The following is an 18,827-nucleotide window of genomic DNA, read 5'->3' as shown; positions in this document are numbered from 1 at the left end:
TATAGCCTGTTATAAGCATAGGTTTGGTGTGCAACAGTATTTCAGATATTATCACAGTTAGTGTACAGATATACTTCCCTTCTGTTTCATATAGGAGTTAAATACCATGGAGACTATTTAAAGTCTTCCTTTTTCTTTTGAATATTTAGGACATTCCAAGGAACTTTCAGTGCTGTTTGGAATAAAGTAAAAATTGGGTTTGGGTTTGTCAGTTTCTTCAAATGAAGAAATGTGTTAAATTGTTTTGCTCTGTGTACAGAGTGTACCAGAAAAACAACAAGATTTAAGGGGGGGGGGGGGGAACGGACAAAACCAAAAAACAAACCACAAACCAGCAAACCCAGCTTTAAAATGGTGGGGATTTTGTTGGTTTTTTTAACTTTAAAATGTCACCTCAAGCTTATTGATTTTTTTTTTTGGAACATGTTTATTATTACGTTTTCTGAACTTGGTAATAGATATTCTAACTTAATTTTTCACTCAATGAGAAATAGGTTTACACTGTAGAAAATGTATCCTATGTCTGTATTTGCGTTTTAAATGCCCTTTCTTCAGAACAGGGATAGATAGTGCTTCTGCATTTTCTTTCAGAATCAGTGAGATACATGTACTTCATAACATGCTGTTTCTAAATTAAGTGTAGCAGTCATTTAATTTCCAGTGCCTTTTTAAATAATCAGAGCAACTTTATTCAAAAGTTCTTTGTCTTCTCTGTTAAGTTACACTCTTTGTAGCATACCTTATTCTCTGCTGATGTAACAAGTATTTTTGTTTCCAGCTTGGTACAGAACTCTTACTGGAACTGCTCAGTTGTGTTTGGAGTTTATTTAGTTTTTTATTGGTTTGACTACAGCAAGGATATTTTTTGTATTTGTGCAACTCCATAGATACACAGTGCACTCCAAGAACTGTTGAAAGAATGCATGTTTGTTTTGATTTCATGAACTGCTAGTTTAAAATAGACATGATTTCACTTCAGTGATTGCATGTGTAACTTGAAGCAGTAAATATTAATTGTTTTTCTTAATTTTTTAAAGATTCATGAAGCTGTTGTATCTCTCTAAAATGCTCTTTTTTTGTTGATAAAACTTTTCTTACAATTAGCTGTTTGGAAGGGAATTGGTTTATAGAAAATCTTCAGGCAATTCAAAGTTGAAGCCAAGCCTGAAAACTGTACAGAGTGTTTATTGGCAAATGAAAACAGATTATTGTGAAAATTGATTGCAAATTCAATTAGCATTTATTACCACTGAGAGGCCTATATTTAATGAACACTGCAGGCCACACCATTAGTTTGTAAATGATTTTTCTCTCACAGTCTATTTTATTTCACTCTGGTTTTAAAAGCCTCTTTCTCCCTTTGTAACGTAATTGCCTATCTAATGGGGATCTTAAAACTAGCAAGTTTAAGTTTGAAAGGGGGAAGTACTGATGAAGACAAGATTTTAGTATTGTCCAGCCTAACAGATGTAGACTGATACAGGCTACCCTTAGTTTTGGGTGCTAAACCGTAAATGAAATGTCTGTAGAGAACTGTTTCAGTACAGTATTAAATTGGATTAATTACTGTATGAGTTAAACTTGAATTCCTATGCCTGGCACTTGTGTCTGCTCTAAAGCAGTAGACTCTTGACAGTGACCAGTACTGAATACTCTGTATCCTGCAGTGGGTTAAGACTTATGTAGAAGCAGTGATATTTCTTGTTTCCTTAAGTGCACACAGCAGTATAAGTTTCTCATCCTATTTTTCTAACTTTAATGCTTTAAATGGGCATTATTTCATTTTCCACTTCTGCACAAACTTGTAGCGTTTGTCACTCCGAAAAGTCAAGTAGTATAAACCTGAGCTAACTGTTGTGTCATCATCTTGATGTAAGAAGACAGTGTTTGTGGGATCACTACATGGGATGGGAGCCCGTTACACTTTTACAGTGGAAGCGTGATGATAACCTCTACATCAAAGTTGTTAGAACTACCTGTTGATTATTTTTAATTGTTAATGTTAAAAATTAATACTTACTTCTGACAGTTTATGTAAAGCTAGTAGTCAGTTCCAGTTTTCTCATAACAAATCAAAGATCTGTCATGTTATTCTCTTAAGAAATGGTAACTTCTTATCACTTGTGCTTGCACTTCAAATACATGTTGTTCATGTTGTGCTGCTGAGTATAAAGCAGTTTTTTGTGGTCCTCCATATGGTTCTGACCCATGTTGCATTTTGACTTTATATTTTCATCTCATGTATAATCATTTTTAATCTCAGAGGAAGATTCTAGGCTCCTAGACCAAATAGAATTGGCGTATTTCCATCCTCCCAACAAACAGGAGGCACTAATGACTACAGGTACTGGTTAAGGCATGAGGAAACTTTAGTTGGTAAGCTAACAGAAGATCTGCTGCTGCTATTATTACTACTATTACTACATTGGTTTTACTGCTATTATTACATTGGTTTTGTTGCTATTAAAATCTTCTGGTGGATACTTAGAGTTGTTTCAGTGGAAGACTGTTGGAATGCTAATGCAAGACAATTTCATTTCTGTTCCACAAACACTGTTTGTATTTGGAGATCTGGAGTGACAGACATCCTACCTCTTGCTGGTGTTACCCAACAGAATTGCAGTTCTGGAGGTGGAGAATATGGACTATGGTGCTAAAAAAAAATAAACTGGTATAGATGGCGGTCACAGAATTTAGATCTGAAGGGACCATTGTGGTCAGTTTGTTAAATCGAATAGATCAACTGTATGATGAATTTAATTTGCTGATATTGTGAATGTTTACATGAAAGTCATTAGAACTGCCTTTTCCATCAAGGAGAAAATTTGAAGTTAGTGTTTACAAAAAATATCTTGGATTTTTGAAAGCTTGGTTTTGGTTTGTTTTTCTTCTTCCCCCAAGGCTGCCTATGTGATCAGCATTTTCATTTTTCTGTAGGAATATAGTCCTCTTTCTGTCTTATTGTCTGTGTTCTCATATCAAAGGAAAATGAAAGGACAAAGTGATTCAAATACTGAAATAAACTAATCTCAAAATTCATGCTTTATTTTTACTAAAGAAATATGAAATTATTCAGTGTGTCTTGATAGCAGCTGGATCTGCATACTTTTAGAACCTTGCCTCAAAACACTTGATGTTTCCATTGGCAAAGGACAAGTTATCCTAAGTAACATGCTTTGAGGCTTTTCTTTAAATAGCCATGAAAGAAAAATTCTTTTCTAGAACAAGTTACCTTAATACAGTTTGATACTCTAACAGTCAGATGTCTGTGAAGTGCTTTTTAATTTACATGTCTTAAATTCAAATATTTCATATATAAATAAAGAACATATAGGGATTAAGTACAGGAATTATAGTAATATAGGAAGATGAAAATGCCTTCTGCTTCTTGATCCAGTAACATTTTCTTAGTAAGTATAAATTGTTTTGCGTGTTCCACAGTGTTTAATAGATGTAAGCTCAATTAGGATAATAGGCTTTCACAGGGCAAAATGTATGATTGCTTAGTAAAATGAACAGTTCAAACCTTAACTGTTGCACGATTTTTATTTGCTGTAATAAGTGTGTGAGACTTTCGGTAAAATATTGCTGTCTAGTGAGAGTATGTCTAGTATATCTTTCAGTATTCAAATGATGTTTTGCAGCCTTGACAGGTTTATGTTTTTAGCATCAAAAAGCATTTGGGCAAATACTGTGTGATTAAATTATGATAAAGATTATTAAAATAAATGAGTTCATTGTGTGATTTGACTTCTGCCTATCAACTTTTCTTTCTTTTGTAGATTCAGGCCATCAAGATGATGGTTCGGTGGTTGCTAGGAATGAAGAACAACCACAGCAAGTCAGGAACTTCTACTCTGAGGTTGCTAACAACAATATTACATAGTGATGGTGATTTAACAGAGCAGGGGAAAATTAGGTATGTTATAGATGGTAACGTTTGATGTCTGTGTTGATGCAGTGGTTAGGGTTTTAGTTGAAGTAGTACTTAAACCATTCTGTTAGACTGCTTAATGATTATGCATCTTATTTCATCAGAACTGGTGGTAAGCTTGGCTGGATGCTTACATAAGTTTGCTGCGTCTCAGTTTTTTTTCTTAACACTAGATATAGCTGTATATAAGTTTTTATCATCTTTGTTTTATCCCTTTCTTCAAAGGGCCATTACTGGTATTGCAAGAATAAACTGTGTAACTTCCTCTTTCATGTTGAAAATTGTGTTTAATTTTTTATGCAACTTGCTCTTCCTGATGTACAATTGTACAATAGACAGCCTTTCTAATAAAAAGAGTGTGTTGCACTAACTCAGGTGGGAATAGCTAGTACATAAGGCACTTTGCTTGGAGGCAGACTTTAATTCCTTGAGGCTTCTAAAAGTGAAAACAAGAGGAAACTGTGTAAAGAGGATTAAAGTCTCAATAAATAATTTACCTTTTAGACGATCTGTCAGGCAAAACTGATTTGTTTTTCTGGGTATCTTCTTAATCCTCTGCAGTAGGAGAAGTGACAAGTTGTCAGCCACTATTGCTAGCCAAAGACTGAAAATTCATGTCTATAAAAGCCATTAATGGCTTGCATGGATTGTGCCAGTTTAAGTAAAAATTTTAATTTTGGGGTAGAACTATACAGTGATTATGCAGATAAGAACCTAACAAAGTTGCAAACTAGAGAATTGTCTCGTATGTTATCTTTGCAGCAACTGTGTAGTCTTTATCTTAAAGTTCCTTGAAAATAACTGTTTCATAGTTTTAAATTCTGTAATACAACCATTCATAGCATTTACTAGGGAGATAAGTGGTAGTAATTTAGCTTTTCAGCATAACTGCTCAGAGCATATTGTTGGCTTATCCAGAATCAATCAGTTCTGTAGGTCCTCTGTATTTTGATGCTTGGAGTGATGATTACTTACTGTGCATGTTTTAGGAATTTAATTTTCCCAATCTTTTTGTACTCAAAACTACAAATAATAATACAGACTGTACATAATGATGTGGTCAGTGCTCCATTATTTAAGTTAGTGGAGGACTTGGAGATACTTTCACAGGAGGGAGAAAGCTGCAATGACATGAGGTTGCTCTGTGTTGAAGGCAACCCTTCAACCCCAGAACCTGGAGCTCTGCCTAGGGGTGGATGATGAGCCAACTGAGAGTTTATGGGTTAGGATTAAAGAGCAGATTGGTGTAGGTGACATTGTAGTGAGTGTCTGCAGTAGCCCTCCTGGCCACAAAGAGGAAGTGGATGAGGCCTTCTGTAAACATCTAGGAACAGTTTCATATCTGCAGGCCTTGTCCATCATGGAGTACTTCATCTACTCGAATATCTACTGGAGGAGCAACACAGCACATAAGCCATCTAGATGCTTACTGCAGAGCATCAGTGGTAACTTTCTGTCACATGTGATAGAGAAGCCAGTAAGGCAAGGTGCTCTGATGGACCTCATACTTGTCAACAATGGAGGGACTTGGGGGTGTGAAAGCTAAAGGCAGCCTTGTCTGTAACGACCATAAGATGGTGGAGTTCAGAGTCCTGAGGATAGCAAGGAAGGCAAAAGGCAAGATCGTAGTGCTTGAGGAGGACAGACTTGGGCTTCTTTCAGGGTTCTGCTTAGTAGAGTTTGATTGGAGAAGGTTAAGGGAGGTGATTCTCCCCATCTACTCTACTCTCTTGAAGACTGCAACTGGAGTACTGTGCTCAGCTCTGTAGTCAATTGTACAGAAAAGACATGGACCTGAGCAGGTCCAAGGAGGGCAGCAAAAATAATCAGCGTGATGGAACACCTCTGCTGTGAAGAGAGTTGTGGTGGTTCAGTCCAGAGAGGGGAAGGCTCCTGGGAAGACCTTGTTGCAGCATTTCAATACCTAAAGAAGGCTCGCAAGAGCAATGGGGATTGACTTTTTAATAGGGCCTGTTGCAGTAGGACAAGTGATAATGGTTTTAAACTTGGAGTGTAGATATAGACTAGATTTAAGGAAGACTTTTTTTGCAGTGAGGATGGTGAGATGCTGGTACAGGTTCTCCAGGGCAGTGGTAGATGCCCCTTCATTGGAAACATTAAAGGTGAGGTTTGTAGGGGCTCTGAGCAGCCTCATCTAGTTAAAGTAGCCCCTGCTTGTTTCAGGGGAGTTGGACTAGATGACCTCTAAAGGTCCCTTCTAACCCAAATCATTCAGTGGTTCTATCAAGCGTACAGAAAGTAGAAGCAGGGACAGGTAACCTGGCAGGAATACCGAAAACACCATCTGAGACTCTGTTAGAAAAGCCAAAGCCCAACTGGCTGGAATTGAATCTAGTGAGGGATTACAAAGGCAACCAGAAGTGCTGTTTTAAGTAAGTGATAAAAGGAAGACTAGGGAAAATGTACACCTGACAGGAACATGGAAAGCACTGAGGTACTGAATGTCACCTTTACCTCAGTCTTTACTAGCAAGACTGGCCTGAGCACTGGCACAGGTTGTACAGAGAAGTGGTGGAGTTTTCATCCCTAGGGATACTGAAAATCCATTTGGATGCTGTCCTGGGCAGATTGCTCTAGGTGACCATGCTTGAGGAGAAGGGTTTGGCTAGATGACCTCCAGAGATCCCTTCCAAATGTAACTATTCTGTGATTTTCACAGTGCATTTTGTGAAGGCTCTAAACTGCAAGGAGGGTAGATTTCCATTATCTCTGTATGACATACCACCCATGTTAACATCTCTGAAGCAACGATGACATTTCAGGCACATTAGTTCTGCATGGAGGTTCCTGGTATCTTGTTGACGCTTCCTGACCCTTATTCTTCACCCTTTGAGAATAGAATGAGTATATCTTCTTTCTCCCAGTACTTACTGAGTTCCTACTGTACAAATCTGACACTGCCCTTTCCAAATTAGAGTAGTCCTTGGATAGCAAAACTATCTGTTGAGTATAAAACATAATCTTTTAAACTGTGCTTGATGTGATGTTGATCTACATAGAGGCAGTTTTTGTGTTCATAGCTTGCACTTGTCTTTTGAACAATATATAATTTGCTGAAGATAATTGCATTAACCGAAAATGGCAGGGTTCAGAAGGCATTTGACCTCATGTGGGCTCTTAGTCATGTTATAATCATTTTGGTTTATTGTCCTCATGAGCCATAAAAATTACTCTGTCTCAATGCCTCTTTAAATATACACGACTGTACTTCTCAGTGACAGTGTAAGGGAAGGGGATTTTTAAATTTCAAGGCAAGGTCTTACTTGGAAAATAAAGAAACAAATCTGTACTCTCATTTTGAAGTGGTAGGTTTGATGACTTTGTTGAATTTCTTTTAAGAAATAACTGATTGCTTTGAGTTCTTAGCATATGTAAGTTAAATTCACCAGTGTCAGATGCTTTAATATTAATTTTTTTTCAATAATCAGTATCTCAACTGCACTTTCCAGATCTTTATTTTTCATCTTGCGAGTCATAAACAGTCCTACAAATTTGAAATTAAAAATTATACAGATTTTTTATTTGTGGTCAGGTAAAACTAAGTTGAATCTTGCATGTCTTTGTAGTAGGATTTTATCTATACTAAGCATAAAGAAAGAGTACTTGAGTATCAGAGAACACTAGCTGTTGCTGAAAGTATTGATATTAGATATGAACCTGAATTGACATTTTTCTGAAAGGCTATCTGCATTTTCCTTACACTGAAGCTTGCTTAAAAAGATGTAGTTTAGAACTTCATAGTTCTGTGCTATAGATAAATTGCTACACCATCTGATATGCAACATTCTCAGAAGTTGTCGAAAGACCCTTTTTATTCCATGGAACATAGAAAATGCTTAGAAAACTGAACACAGACATATATCCTCTGGAGTAGAAGAAAAAAAATGTCAACTCCAGTGCTGGATTGTTTTAAGAGAGGAGGGAATCCTTGGTACCGATTTTCAGAATCATTAGAAATAATCAAAAGCTTAATTATATCATGCAGGAGCTTTTATTTCAGCCCTAATAATTGTGTGGTTTGGGATCAATAGCAGATCAGAAAGCTTTTGGCTATTACAGTTTGACAAAAAATAAATTCTCAGTTAAGAGTTTCTTCAAAAGTATCTTTTCAGGGAATAAGGCAGCTGATGAGTTTTCATCAGCAGCTGTAAGAATGATATTCACAACTGACACTGTCCTCTTCCTTCCCACGTGCTTGTGGTGATTTCTGTGACACACATACTCTGTAAAATTTAGCCAACTTTTATGTGAAATATCTTTGATTCAGTTTTCAAAGTCAATGTTATTATTACTTGAAAGTTGTTAATTTTATCCTTCCTTTAGCTCAGTCACTCTGTGCTTGTAAGTTGCTGTTTCTCAGTTGTCACTGAAGTGCAAAACTTCATTGGGTTCACTTATCGCAGAAGATTCTTTTTAAAGTGAAATTTACCATCTAAAAACTAGACATTACCATGTTAATCTTCATGCCACGTTTGAAAGTGAGCGCAGCTTTTGTCCTGACACGTGGTTGCTATTTGATTTTTTTAGTGTTTGATTTTGCTGTGGTTTCCATACCATGAGTGCGTATGAAGCCTGATTAGATGAATTTTAAGGTTTAAGCTCTTAAGAAGGTATTTTTGTCATGTACTCTTTGTTTAATAATGTCCTTTTATTGAATTCTTTAAATGCTTTATACAGTTTTTGCAATAATGGATTTAAGTCTACAGTGTTTGCTTTTCCTAAGGATAAAATGGAATGATTAAGAAGTTAAACAGTATTTATCCTGCTTAAAATGAATAATTATTTCTAAATAAGAATACAGCTTGATTCCTGCTTCAAGTTACCCAAGGAAAAAACTGTACTTACTACTGCTGAATAGAATTCATTAGTACTTTAAGTGAGATGCATAAAACTAATTTCTTTGTGTTTGATCTGAAGAAACAACAAAGTAATGTCCTTTGTTGACATAAACTGTGAACAGTGAAAGCTCAACTAGGTTTATTAAATTTATTAACATCAAGTGGATATCAGTTCGCAAAGCTCTTGTTGAAGATGCTTTTGATATTCTGATAACCTACAATCATATTTACAAAGGTTACAGAAAAACCCATTCATAAGTAAAAGTGCAGTTTTGGTGTGTGAGTCAAGTAACAATACCTTCAACATGTTGAAAACTTTTTCACTTGCCTTATTGTTTTTTGCTGTTATTTTCACTTAGTCACCTATCATAATATTTAACTAATCTTAACTAAAGTTGACTTGCAGCATTGATTTTTGAGCTGTCGTTCATAGAATCGTTGAATGGCATGAGTTGGAAGGGACCTTAAAGACAATGTAGTTCCAATCCCCCTGCCCACCTTCTGCTTGCTCAAAGCCCTGTCCAGCCTGGTCTTGGAGCAGTCAGGGATGGGGTAGCCACAACTTCTCTGGGCAACCTGTGCCGGTGTCTCACCACCCTCATAGTAAAGAATTGCTTCCTAGTATTGCATCTGCTCTCTTGCAGTTTAAAGCCATTCCCCCTTATCTTATCACTACTTGCTCTTTCATTTCTAGACTAACTTTGGCATCTCTGGGGACTAGAAATGGGGTACTTCTTTGACAGAAGCACCCTGCTGAAGAAAAATCAGCATGCTGAATGGAAGCATCTCACAGGCTAAATGAGGCCTCTGAGAGGCAATTTGGACTGTGCTTTCCCAGCGTACAGCTAAAACTTTCACACACGTGGAATTTTTAGGAAGTCCCATGGAATATTTTCATTGCTAAGTTGGGGCAAGGTAATAGGTATGTGGTAACAGGCTGTAAAATGTGGTGCCAAGAAAACTACTTCTGGTTTGAAATTACTTCTGCTGTGGATTTTTGGGGGTGTGGGTGGCAAAGTCCATGGAAACTTTTCCTTCTTTTTAAAGTATCTGGTTTTCAGCAATGCAAATTTATTGAGATTTAATTAAGTCAAATAATTGCATATTTTCTTACTAATTAACCTTCATAATGCATATGCTTGTTTTTTTTCAGTAAACCTGATATGTCTCGGTTGCGGCTGGCTGCAGGGAATGCTATTGTGAAGTTGGCACAAGAACCTTGTTACCATGAAATCATCACCTTAGAACAGTACCAGCTGTGTGCACTAGCCATAAATGTAAGGAAATTAGGTGGGAGTTGTGGGTTATCAGCATTATGTATGAGTATGTATTTTGCTTGTTCTGTATGTTGTATATACTTCTGCTAATCTCATTTTATGCAAACTGTTCAGTCTTGGCTTGAATTTATTTTCCCACTACATAATCCTGAAAACTGATTTTTGATGAGAATTAGATCTATAGTACTAAGCTGTCCAGTGGGGGTATACTAACTTAAAGTAGTGAAATGTTAGAATATTGATAAACCAAGGAATTCAGGATAGAGTTAAAAGACTCCAGCTGCATTTAATAAATTTTTAGAAGTTGAAATGATATAGAGTACATTGGACTATGGTGACAATGGTGACCTTGGTTTCTTGAATATTTGAATACTTGGGTAGAATATAGCTGGAATGTAGAGGTCTGCAATGATAATTGCCATCCTTTAAATATTAAAAGAGATAGGGAGAGATTTCTCAATAGGTGCCTCAATTTCCATCCTTAATTTATGCCTGTGAGCCCACAGTACCAGAAAGAAAATAACTTTCAAATTGTAAGCAGAGATATAGTGATCCCCTGTGTTCCTGTCTGGTAGATTTAAGAAATTCTACAGAAATTGAACTGCATGCTAAGAGTAAGGCAATTACGGAGGGACTCACTTTGGTATTACTTTTGTAACTGCCCATGACCTCACAAAAGTCAAGAAATCCTTTGGAAGGAATCTCTTCCAGAGCATACCTTTAGTAATAATGATACTCCAATCTAGACCTTAAGTCCTATGACTGGCTAAAGTTTTAAAACCTGTAACCCATTTTAAATTAGTCTAGAAAAACCATTCATATATCAGAGTAATACAGTCTGTATTAGGCTTGCATATTGTTTTAACAATGTTTATGTGGATCTTCCTTTGAAAGGGAACTTTTATTCAGTTCCCAAATGCTATGAAAAATGAGAGAAATGGAACAAAACAAAATTACTTAAGCAGATGAAATCTAACTGCAGCAGAAATTCTGTGGTAATAACTGAAGGTTTTTACACCCAAAACGAGGACTTTTCAATGTTCCTATTCCAAAACCTAATATAAATGTTAGTCTTGTGTGAAAATGGGTTTTGCAGATTTTTTACAATTTGGAAAAAAATTAGTAGAAAGGAAAAGAGCCACTTAGTCTAATGACAAATAAGTTCTGTCTCTGTTCCGGAAAGGATACTCCAGACAGATAATGTCATGGCAGACTAGCACTGCCAATATAGTTTTTGCATGTTCTATTTTCTCCTGACCCCAGTGATCAAAATCTTTTCATTTCTTCAGTCATTTGCCTTCTGTGGCATATTTTTGTTTATTGTAAATGTTCTCCTCTGTCAGAATTTGCCTTCATTGCTTTGACTCTCTTTTTAATATGTTTGGTGCAAGCCCCTTGCCCTTCATTTCATCACTGTCTACCACTTTATTTTTCACTTCCTATTTTCCAGCTGTATCAGTCTTAACTCTGTTGTGGATATTGATAACGGACATGTTGTCACCATTTTGGGGTTTTTTGCTTGTTTGTTTTTTATTGGTTTGGTTTTGGTGTTTGGTTGTAGTTTGATGGGGGTTTGTTTTGTTTTGGTTGGTTTGTTTTGTGTTTTGTTTTGATTTTTTGCTATATTTGGGCCTGATGCTTGCCTCTTCTTAATTTTCAAAAAAGAATGTTGAGAGATGAGCTTTTTATTACAAGAACGTAGTGGGGTCATCAACATTTATAAACAAGTTAGTATCACATTTCACTGTAGAATTGTAGAATAGTTTGGGTTGTAAGGGACCTCTAAAGATAATCTCGTTCCAACTGCCCTGCTTTGGTCAGGGACATCTTCCACTAAATCAGGATGCTCAAAGCTCCACCCAACTCAGACTTGAACACTTCCAGGCATGGGGCAGCCACAACTTCTCTGGGCAACGTGTTCCGATGTCCTACCACCCTTACTATAAAACACCTCTTCCTTATGTCCAATCTAAACCTGTACTCTTTCAGTTTAAATCTGCTGCCCCTTGTCCTGTCACTACAGGTGCTGGTAAAAAGTCCTTCTCTGTTTTTCTTACGAGCCCCCTTTATATACTGAAAGGTCGCAATAGGCTTCCCTGGAGCTTTTTCCTTTCTTGGCTGAACAAGCTCAACTCTCAGCCTTTCCTCAAATGAGGGGTGTTCCATTCCTCTGACAATTTTCACAGCTCCTCTGGACCTGTTCTCACAGCTCTGTGTTTGTCTTGTAGTGGGGACCCCAGAGCTAGGCTCAGGATGCCAGGTGAGGGTCTCATGAGAGCAGGGTAGAAGGGGCGAATTGGCTCCTGTGACCTGCTGGCCACAGTTCTTTTTATGCTGCCCCTTTTCATGACTTTCTGGCCTGCAAGTGCACATTGCTGGCTCTTGTGGCACCATATTAATCTCCTTTGGAAACCATCTGGGGTTGTTTTGAGATATTTGCATGTATACATAATACATACATAACATAATACATATTTGTTTATGCTTGTCCTGGGTTCAGCAGTAGCTCCCTTCAGGAGTAGGGGGAGGGAAAGAAGGGGGGGAGTGAGTGAAGGAGCTCTGCCTGGTTTTAATCCATGACAGTTCTTAGAATGTTTAGTATTAGAATCCATTTCTTGATGGGAGACACTGATTATTCTAACTGTATTTATTCTTAAAACTGCTGAGTCTACTCATGAATTATGACATTGAAGTGATGTCAAGGCTAACTCTAGCATTATGTAATTTAATTTACAGCAATTTTTTTTTAAGTGGACAGATCAGGAAATAGATTAAACAAAAGGAAAAGCTTAATTTTTAAGGCCTGTAATGGTTGCGCATGTTCTGCTATGGTTCTATGCTGGCTATTTCTTTTTTTCTCTGAGGGTGCCATTTTGTATTGTGAAATGATTAGAGAGCAGAATACATAATGGAGTATTGTTGCTAATTCCTGTAGTCAAGAATCAGAGCTGTGTCTGAGGGGTACATGCTGCTTTGCAAATTTTTTTTAAAATGCTTTTAAATGGTGAATTTCTGATGAACTGGCACTAAATTCAGAGAGGTAGATAAGTGAATTTGGTTTCATGCATGCATTGTATTTGTATGATGTAAAAATTTAGACCTTAATTGAGTTTGGTCCCCCTTTTTTTTTTGCAGTGAACTAGTGTAACTGAGCTGAATTAAAGCTTATTTCTTTATCTTCTATTATTGAGAGCAATAATCATTCCCTTTTGTGCCACACAACACCATTAGTAGCAATAAACTATGCCTTCCTTTGTCCTCTGAGTTAAGGGGAGGACATGCTTCCTTGTCCGTATACCAACTAAGCACAGGTCTCTTTTTAGCTTCCCAAAGGCTTTAGACTTAGGTGATGTTTCTGAGCAGAAGAGGGCTGTATCTTAGCCTGCTGCTGGGGACTGAATTTTCCGTAAAGAGGCAATAGATCTTGAGTAGGTCTCACAGTTTGGGCTTGTGGTCTTGGGTTGCTTCAACTCCATTACAGCAGGTGTTTCAGCTCAGGAAGACTGTGGCTTGAAGCACAGAAGGGAAAATGGAGCTTGGTTAATTTCTTCTAGATCTAATTTTCAGGTGGTGAGAAATGGAGGCTTGTTTAATGTATTATATGATCTATCTTGATGCCGTTTACAAATTTAGCAGTCTGTGTTACCAGTGGCTAGGTTTTGTCTCTACACTTCCTGTTGGCAGATAGCTGGAAACACATTTCAGTTCTTCCTAGTTTCAAAGCCATCATTTGACTACGATGGCTGCTTATTACTGTTAATGTTTTTTATTCTTCACATTTAGAGACAACAGGTCTTTCCTCTTGACCTGTGTTTTTGACACGTTAAATAGGCCAAGCTGTTCTGGTGGCCTTGCTTACATTATACTTTTCTGTACATTTTCTTCTGTTTTCCACACCTGCTGCTGTTAACCTTCCTTGGGCTATGTTACTAAATTGTTTTGTGGTATATTAAATGGTGTCTTAAAGTATGTAAGTTGTTTTCCATACTGAGAATTTTAAAGTTAATATATTTTGGGGAAATATATTACTGAAAATATTGCAGGAGTAAATTTGACGCCTACATATTATTTTCCTTCATGTTATTTGGCACCTGTTAGACACTGGTTCATAGATTTCCACAGTATGATGGAAATGCTTGATACTCTCTTCAGTATTTGACTTTCTCTTATCTGGTAATTCTGTTGAATTTTATTCAATTTCTCATATTAATGGCTTGATGAAGATTTGTGAAATCACAGTAATAAAATCAACACAGTGATTATGGGTGACTAAAAGCTGTTTTGGTGGAGATCTTTGGCTCCATGAAGCAACTGGTTCTATTGTATACAATTACGTTAACTCCATGCCTCAATACAGTACTAAGCTAGGCCTTGTGTCCTGAGTGTGATACCTTCCTGTACAGTTTCTGAACCTTAACACTTCTCCTGATGCTCAGGGGAACTTGAACTGATTAATTCAGTTTAATTGCTCTGAATTGGCATTAAAAAACATTCTTATAATTCCTATGTTTCTGTGGCTGCAAGGTCTGAAATTGATTTTGGCACAATTACTCAGGCTTCCATGTTTTTTTCCCAGTCTATATTACTTTTAGAAAAGTTTACTGTTACCTTTTTTGGTTTTGCTTTTTGTTTTTTGTTTTTTTTTTAATAGGATGAATGTTACCAAGTGAGACAAATATTTGCTCAGAAACTTCATAAAGGCCTTTCTAGACTACGGCTGCCACTAGAATATATGGCCATTTGTGCACTGTGTGCAAAAGATCCTGTGAAAGAGAGAAGAGCTCACGCTAGGCAGTGCCTTGTGAAGAACATAAATGTCAGAAGGGAGTACCTGAAGCAACATGCAGCAGTTAGTGGTAAGAGAACAGAAGTTTCTTTTTTGGTACAAGTGCTATAGTTCAATTGTAAATGTGAGTAGACTGAAAGTATGATGGTTTTCTGTTTTTATAGATAGAATGGCTATCAATTTCTCTGAGAAGTATCTAATGAAAACTGCAAATAATGTTCAGATTTTCTTTTGATTTTTTTAAACAGTCATTCCTGTGATCTTTCAATTTTGTTAACAGCTGTGGGAATGCTCATTCCTGACTATACTGGAAGTGGTTTCTTAAGGCAGTTATGTGTGCTGTTTGAACTTAATGGTTAATTATGTTGTAAGTGAAGTGACAATGATTAGTTTTAGCTCAGTAATTAATAATATGCAACCTTAATGACATAAATGCTGTACTAAGTTGACTGTCTTTGCACTGCTATATCAGTAGCTTCTTGTCTTATGCTGGCAAAGGCTATATTTGTAGGCACTTCAGGATCAGTTTATGTAGTACTTTCTTCCCAGTACCAGCAGTTTGATCGTGGGAGAGCCTAAGTTGTTATGGACTAATTAAACTTAGCTAGAGGTATTAAAGATAACAGGAAGGGATTCTACAGGTACATAGTAAATAAAAAACAGACTAGGGAGAATGTAGGCCCCCTCAGGAAGCTCTCGGGAGAACTGGCTACACAGGATTTAGAGAAGGCTGAGGTTCTGAATGACTTCTTTGCCTCGGTCTTCACTGCCAAAGGCTCTGACCAAACCACCCAGGTCTTGGAAGGCAGATGCAGGGACTGTGAGAATGAAGACCTCGGGTCAACTGTAGGAGAGGAACTGGTTCGAGACCATCTTAAAAATCTGAACGTGCACAAGTCCATGGGTCCTGATGAGATCCATCTGCGGGTCCTGAAGGAGCTGGCAAATGAAGTTGCTAAGCCGCTGGCCATCATATTTGAGAAATCATGGCAGTCAGGTGAAGTTCCCGATGACTGGAGAAAGGGAAATATAACCCCCATTTTCAAGAAGGGGAAAATGGATGACCCAGGGAATTACAGACCAGTCAGTCTCACCTCTGTGCCTGGCAAAATCTTGGAGCAGATTCTCCTGGAAGGCATGCTAAGGCACATGAAAATCAACAAGGTGGTTGGTGACAGCCAGCATGGCTTCACTAAGGGGAAATCCTGCCTGACCAATCTGGTGGCCTTCTATGATGGGGCTACAGAACTGATGGACAGGGGTAGAGCAGTTGATGTCATCTACCTGGACTTGTGCAAAGCGTTCGACACTGTCCCACACAACATCCTTGTCTCTAAATTGGAGAGACATCAATTTGATGGATGGACCACTCTGTGGATAAAGAACTGGCTGGATGGCTGCACACAAAGAGTTGTGGTCAATGGCTCAATGTCCAGCTGGAGACCAGTAACGAGTGGCGTCCCTCAGGGACTGGTGTTGGGACTGGTCTTGTTCAACATCTTTGTCTCTGACATGGACAGTGGGATTATAGTGCGCCCTCAGCAAGTTTGCCGATGACACCAAGCTGTGTGGTTCGGTTGATACCCTGGAGGGAAGGAATGCCATCCAGAGGGACCCTGACACACCTGTGAGGTGGGCTGATGCCAACCTCATGAAGTTTAACCATGCCAAGTGCGAGGTCCTACACCTGGGTCGGAGCAATTCCAGGCACAGCTACAGGTTGGGCAGAGAAGAGATTCAGAGCAGCCCTTTGGAGAAGGACTTGGGGGTGTTGGTTGATGAGAAACTGAACATGAGCCATCAATGTGCGCTTGCAGCCCAGAAAGCCAACTGTATCCTGGGCTGCATCAAAAGAAGTGTGACCAGGAGGTCGAAGGAGGTGATCCTGCCCCTCTACTCTGCTCTTGTGAGACCTCACCTGGAGTATTGTGTGCAGTTCTGGTGTCCTCAACATAAAAAGGACATGGAACTGTTGGAACAAGTCCAGAGAAGAGCCATAAGGATGCTCAGGGGACTGGAGCACCTCCCGTATGAAGACAGGCTGAGAAAGTTGGGGCTGTTCAGCCTGGAGAAGAGAAGGCTGCGTGGAGACCTCATAGCAGCCTTCCAGTATCGGAAGGGGGCCTATAGGGATGCTGTGGAGGGACTCTTCATTAGGGACTGTAGTGACAGGAGAAGGGGTAACAGGTTAAACCAGGGAAGTTTAGATTGGATATAAGGAGGAAATTCTTTCCTGTTAGGGTGGCGAGGCACTGGAATAGGTTGTTCAGGGAGGTTGTGAATGCTCCATCCCTGGTGGTGTTCAAGACCAGGTTGGACGAGGCCTTGGGTGATATGATTTAGCGCAAGGTGTCCCTGCCCACGGCAAGGGGGTTGGAACTAGATGATCTTAAGGTCCTTTCCAACCCTAACTGTTCTATGATTCAATGAGCTCTCGATGAGCATTCTATTGAAGTTATTATTGTTTTGCCTGTGACATGTCTAAGGCAAGCCAATTTTGCCAGTGTTTTGACATCATAACTACATTCTTTTTCTTTCCTGCCACATCTTTATATTTTCTATGTAGTTATGCAAACAGCTGGTGGCTAAAATGCAGGACAGCGCATGAAAACTGAAGTGTTTTTAAAGTTAATAGTGCACTGTCAACTGAAACACATTAAAAACTGCTTTGTATACCGGATTTCAATTACAAAAATATAGCTTGAAATAGAAATTTGGTGATTTGATTATTTTTCAAACCCTGTTATGGCTTACAGTCTATATAATAATTACTCTTGATAATTAACTGCATCAACTGCAATGGCTGTCTAAAAGTTTACCCCTGGAAATTGACAGCACTGTCTTCTGAGGGCCTTTATTATTTCACGCTTTCGTTGCTGTAATGAATGAATCCAAATATTTGATGTACACTGTGCATTATTCCTATCTATGCAAACTTTTAAGAATGAGATAGATTAAGATTTTACTTACACATGGCAATTATTTAATCAGTCTTCTGAAATCTATGGTAATGATGTATTTTATCTGATGTGCACAGTATTTATCAAGCACATCTTATACAAATATATATATATTGGAGATAAAAATGTCAGCGTTCTTACGTGTTATAAACTAGTTTCAAATATTATTATATACAGTGGTTTACAGATGTTTGGACTTCTTATTCATAACCTAATATGGATAGTTAAAAGCTTACTGAAATAAAATTTCTCGGACTTGGTTATGTCTTTGATGACCAATCACTAACTTAGAAATGTGATTTTTCAAAAGCAGAGCCAGGAATTTCTCTCCTTCCTTTACATGTACATTCAAGTGTATATCCATAGGCAAGTTAATACTATGAATTTACATTTGCCACAAGCACTCAAGATCAAGTGCTTGTATCATAGTAATATACTAGCATACCTTCTCTGCCTGTCATCCTGCCTGTCACAGAGGGTACAGGTTTAATAACTTAGGTGTGCTGAGCATCCTCCAGTTTCTCTTGGTCATTAGGCTAAAGAAAGTAGTGTGTATGTTATTTTGCAAAATGCTTTCTGTTGTCCTTGCCCTCTAGGATATGTCCTTTTTTATTCTGATTTTTGTAATCAGACTCTGAGATGCTGAAGTTCACTCTGCATAGCTCAGGATTGTGTTAGTTACATAGATTAGCTCAGGAATATGTTGGTTACCTTAGGGAATGTATATTATGTGTTTGTAACTCTGAGAGGGGCTTTGGCAACAATCTTTACTTTTTTAATGCTCAAGGAAAATAGGCCTTCAGGCTGTCATGATGTAGGGAAGACATTCTTCTGCAGTCCTTGCTTAGGACTATTTACAAGCTTCAGAAGAAATTTTGAATCCTTTGAATACCATGGTTCAGTTGTGCTGGTCTGTTCAAGTGGGATTGGGCTTTTAAAACTCAGTCCAATACTACTTTGTTACAGCTTTCATGTTACCTACCTTCTTTAAACAGATAATGGTAGGCTGTG

The 18,827-nt window shown here is 38.0% G+C and overlaps 1 protein-coding gene across 1 annotated transcript in view; it reads left to right on the top strand.

The window, feature by feature from the left end:
- The window catches only part of PDS5B (PDS5 cohesin associated factor B), a 108,722-nt gene that overhangs the window by 71,720 nt on the left and 18,175 nt on the right, over positions 1 to 18,827 (top strand). Inside the window, exons 23-25 of the mRNA XM_062615062.1 lie at positions 3,783 to 3,919; positions 9,947 to 10,070; positions 14,722 to 14,926. Of these exons, the coding sequence (XP_062471046.1) occupies positions 3,783 to 3,919; positions 9,947 to 10,070; positions 14,722 to 14,926 (466 nt within the window). The remainder of the gene's footprint in view (positions 1 to 3,782; positions 3,920 to 9,946; positions 10,071 to 14,721; positions 14,927 to 18,827) is intronic.

This window comes from Pezoporus occidentalis, unplaced genomic scaffold (assembly GCF_034315485.1).
Source record: "Pezoporus occidentalis ecotype Australia unplaced genomic scaffold, CSIRO_AGI_Poc_V1 ctg18, whole genome shotgun sequence".
Classification (NCBI taxonomy): domain Eukaryota; kingdom Metazoa; phylum Chordata; class Aves; order Psittaciformes; family Psittacidae; genus Pezoporus; species Pezoporus occidentalis.
This window is presented reverse-complemented; position numbering and strand designations above follow the sequence as displayed.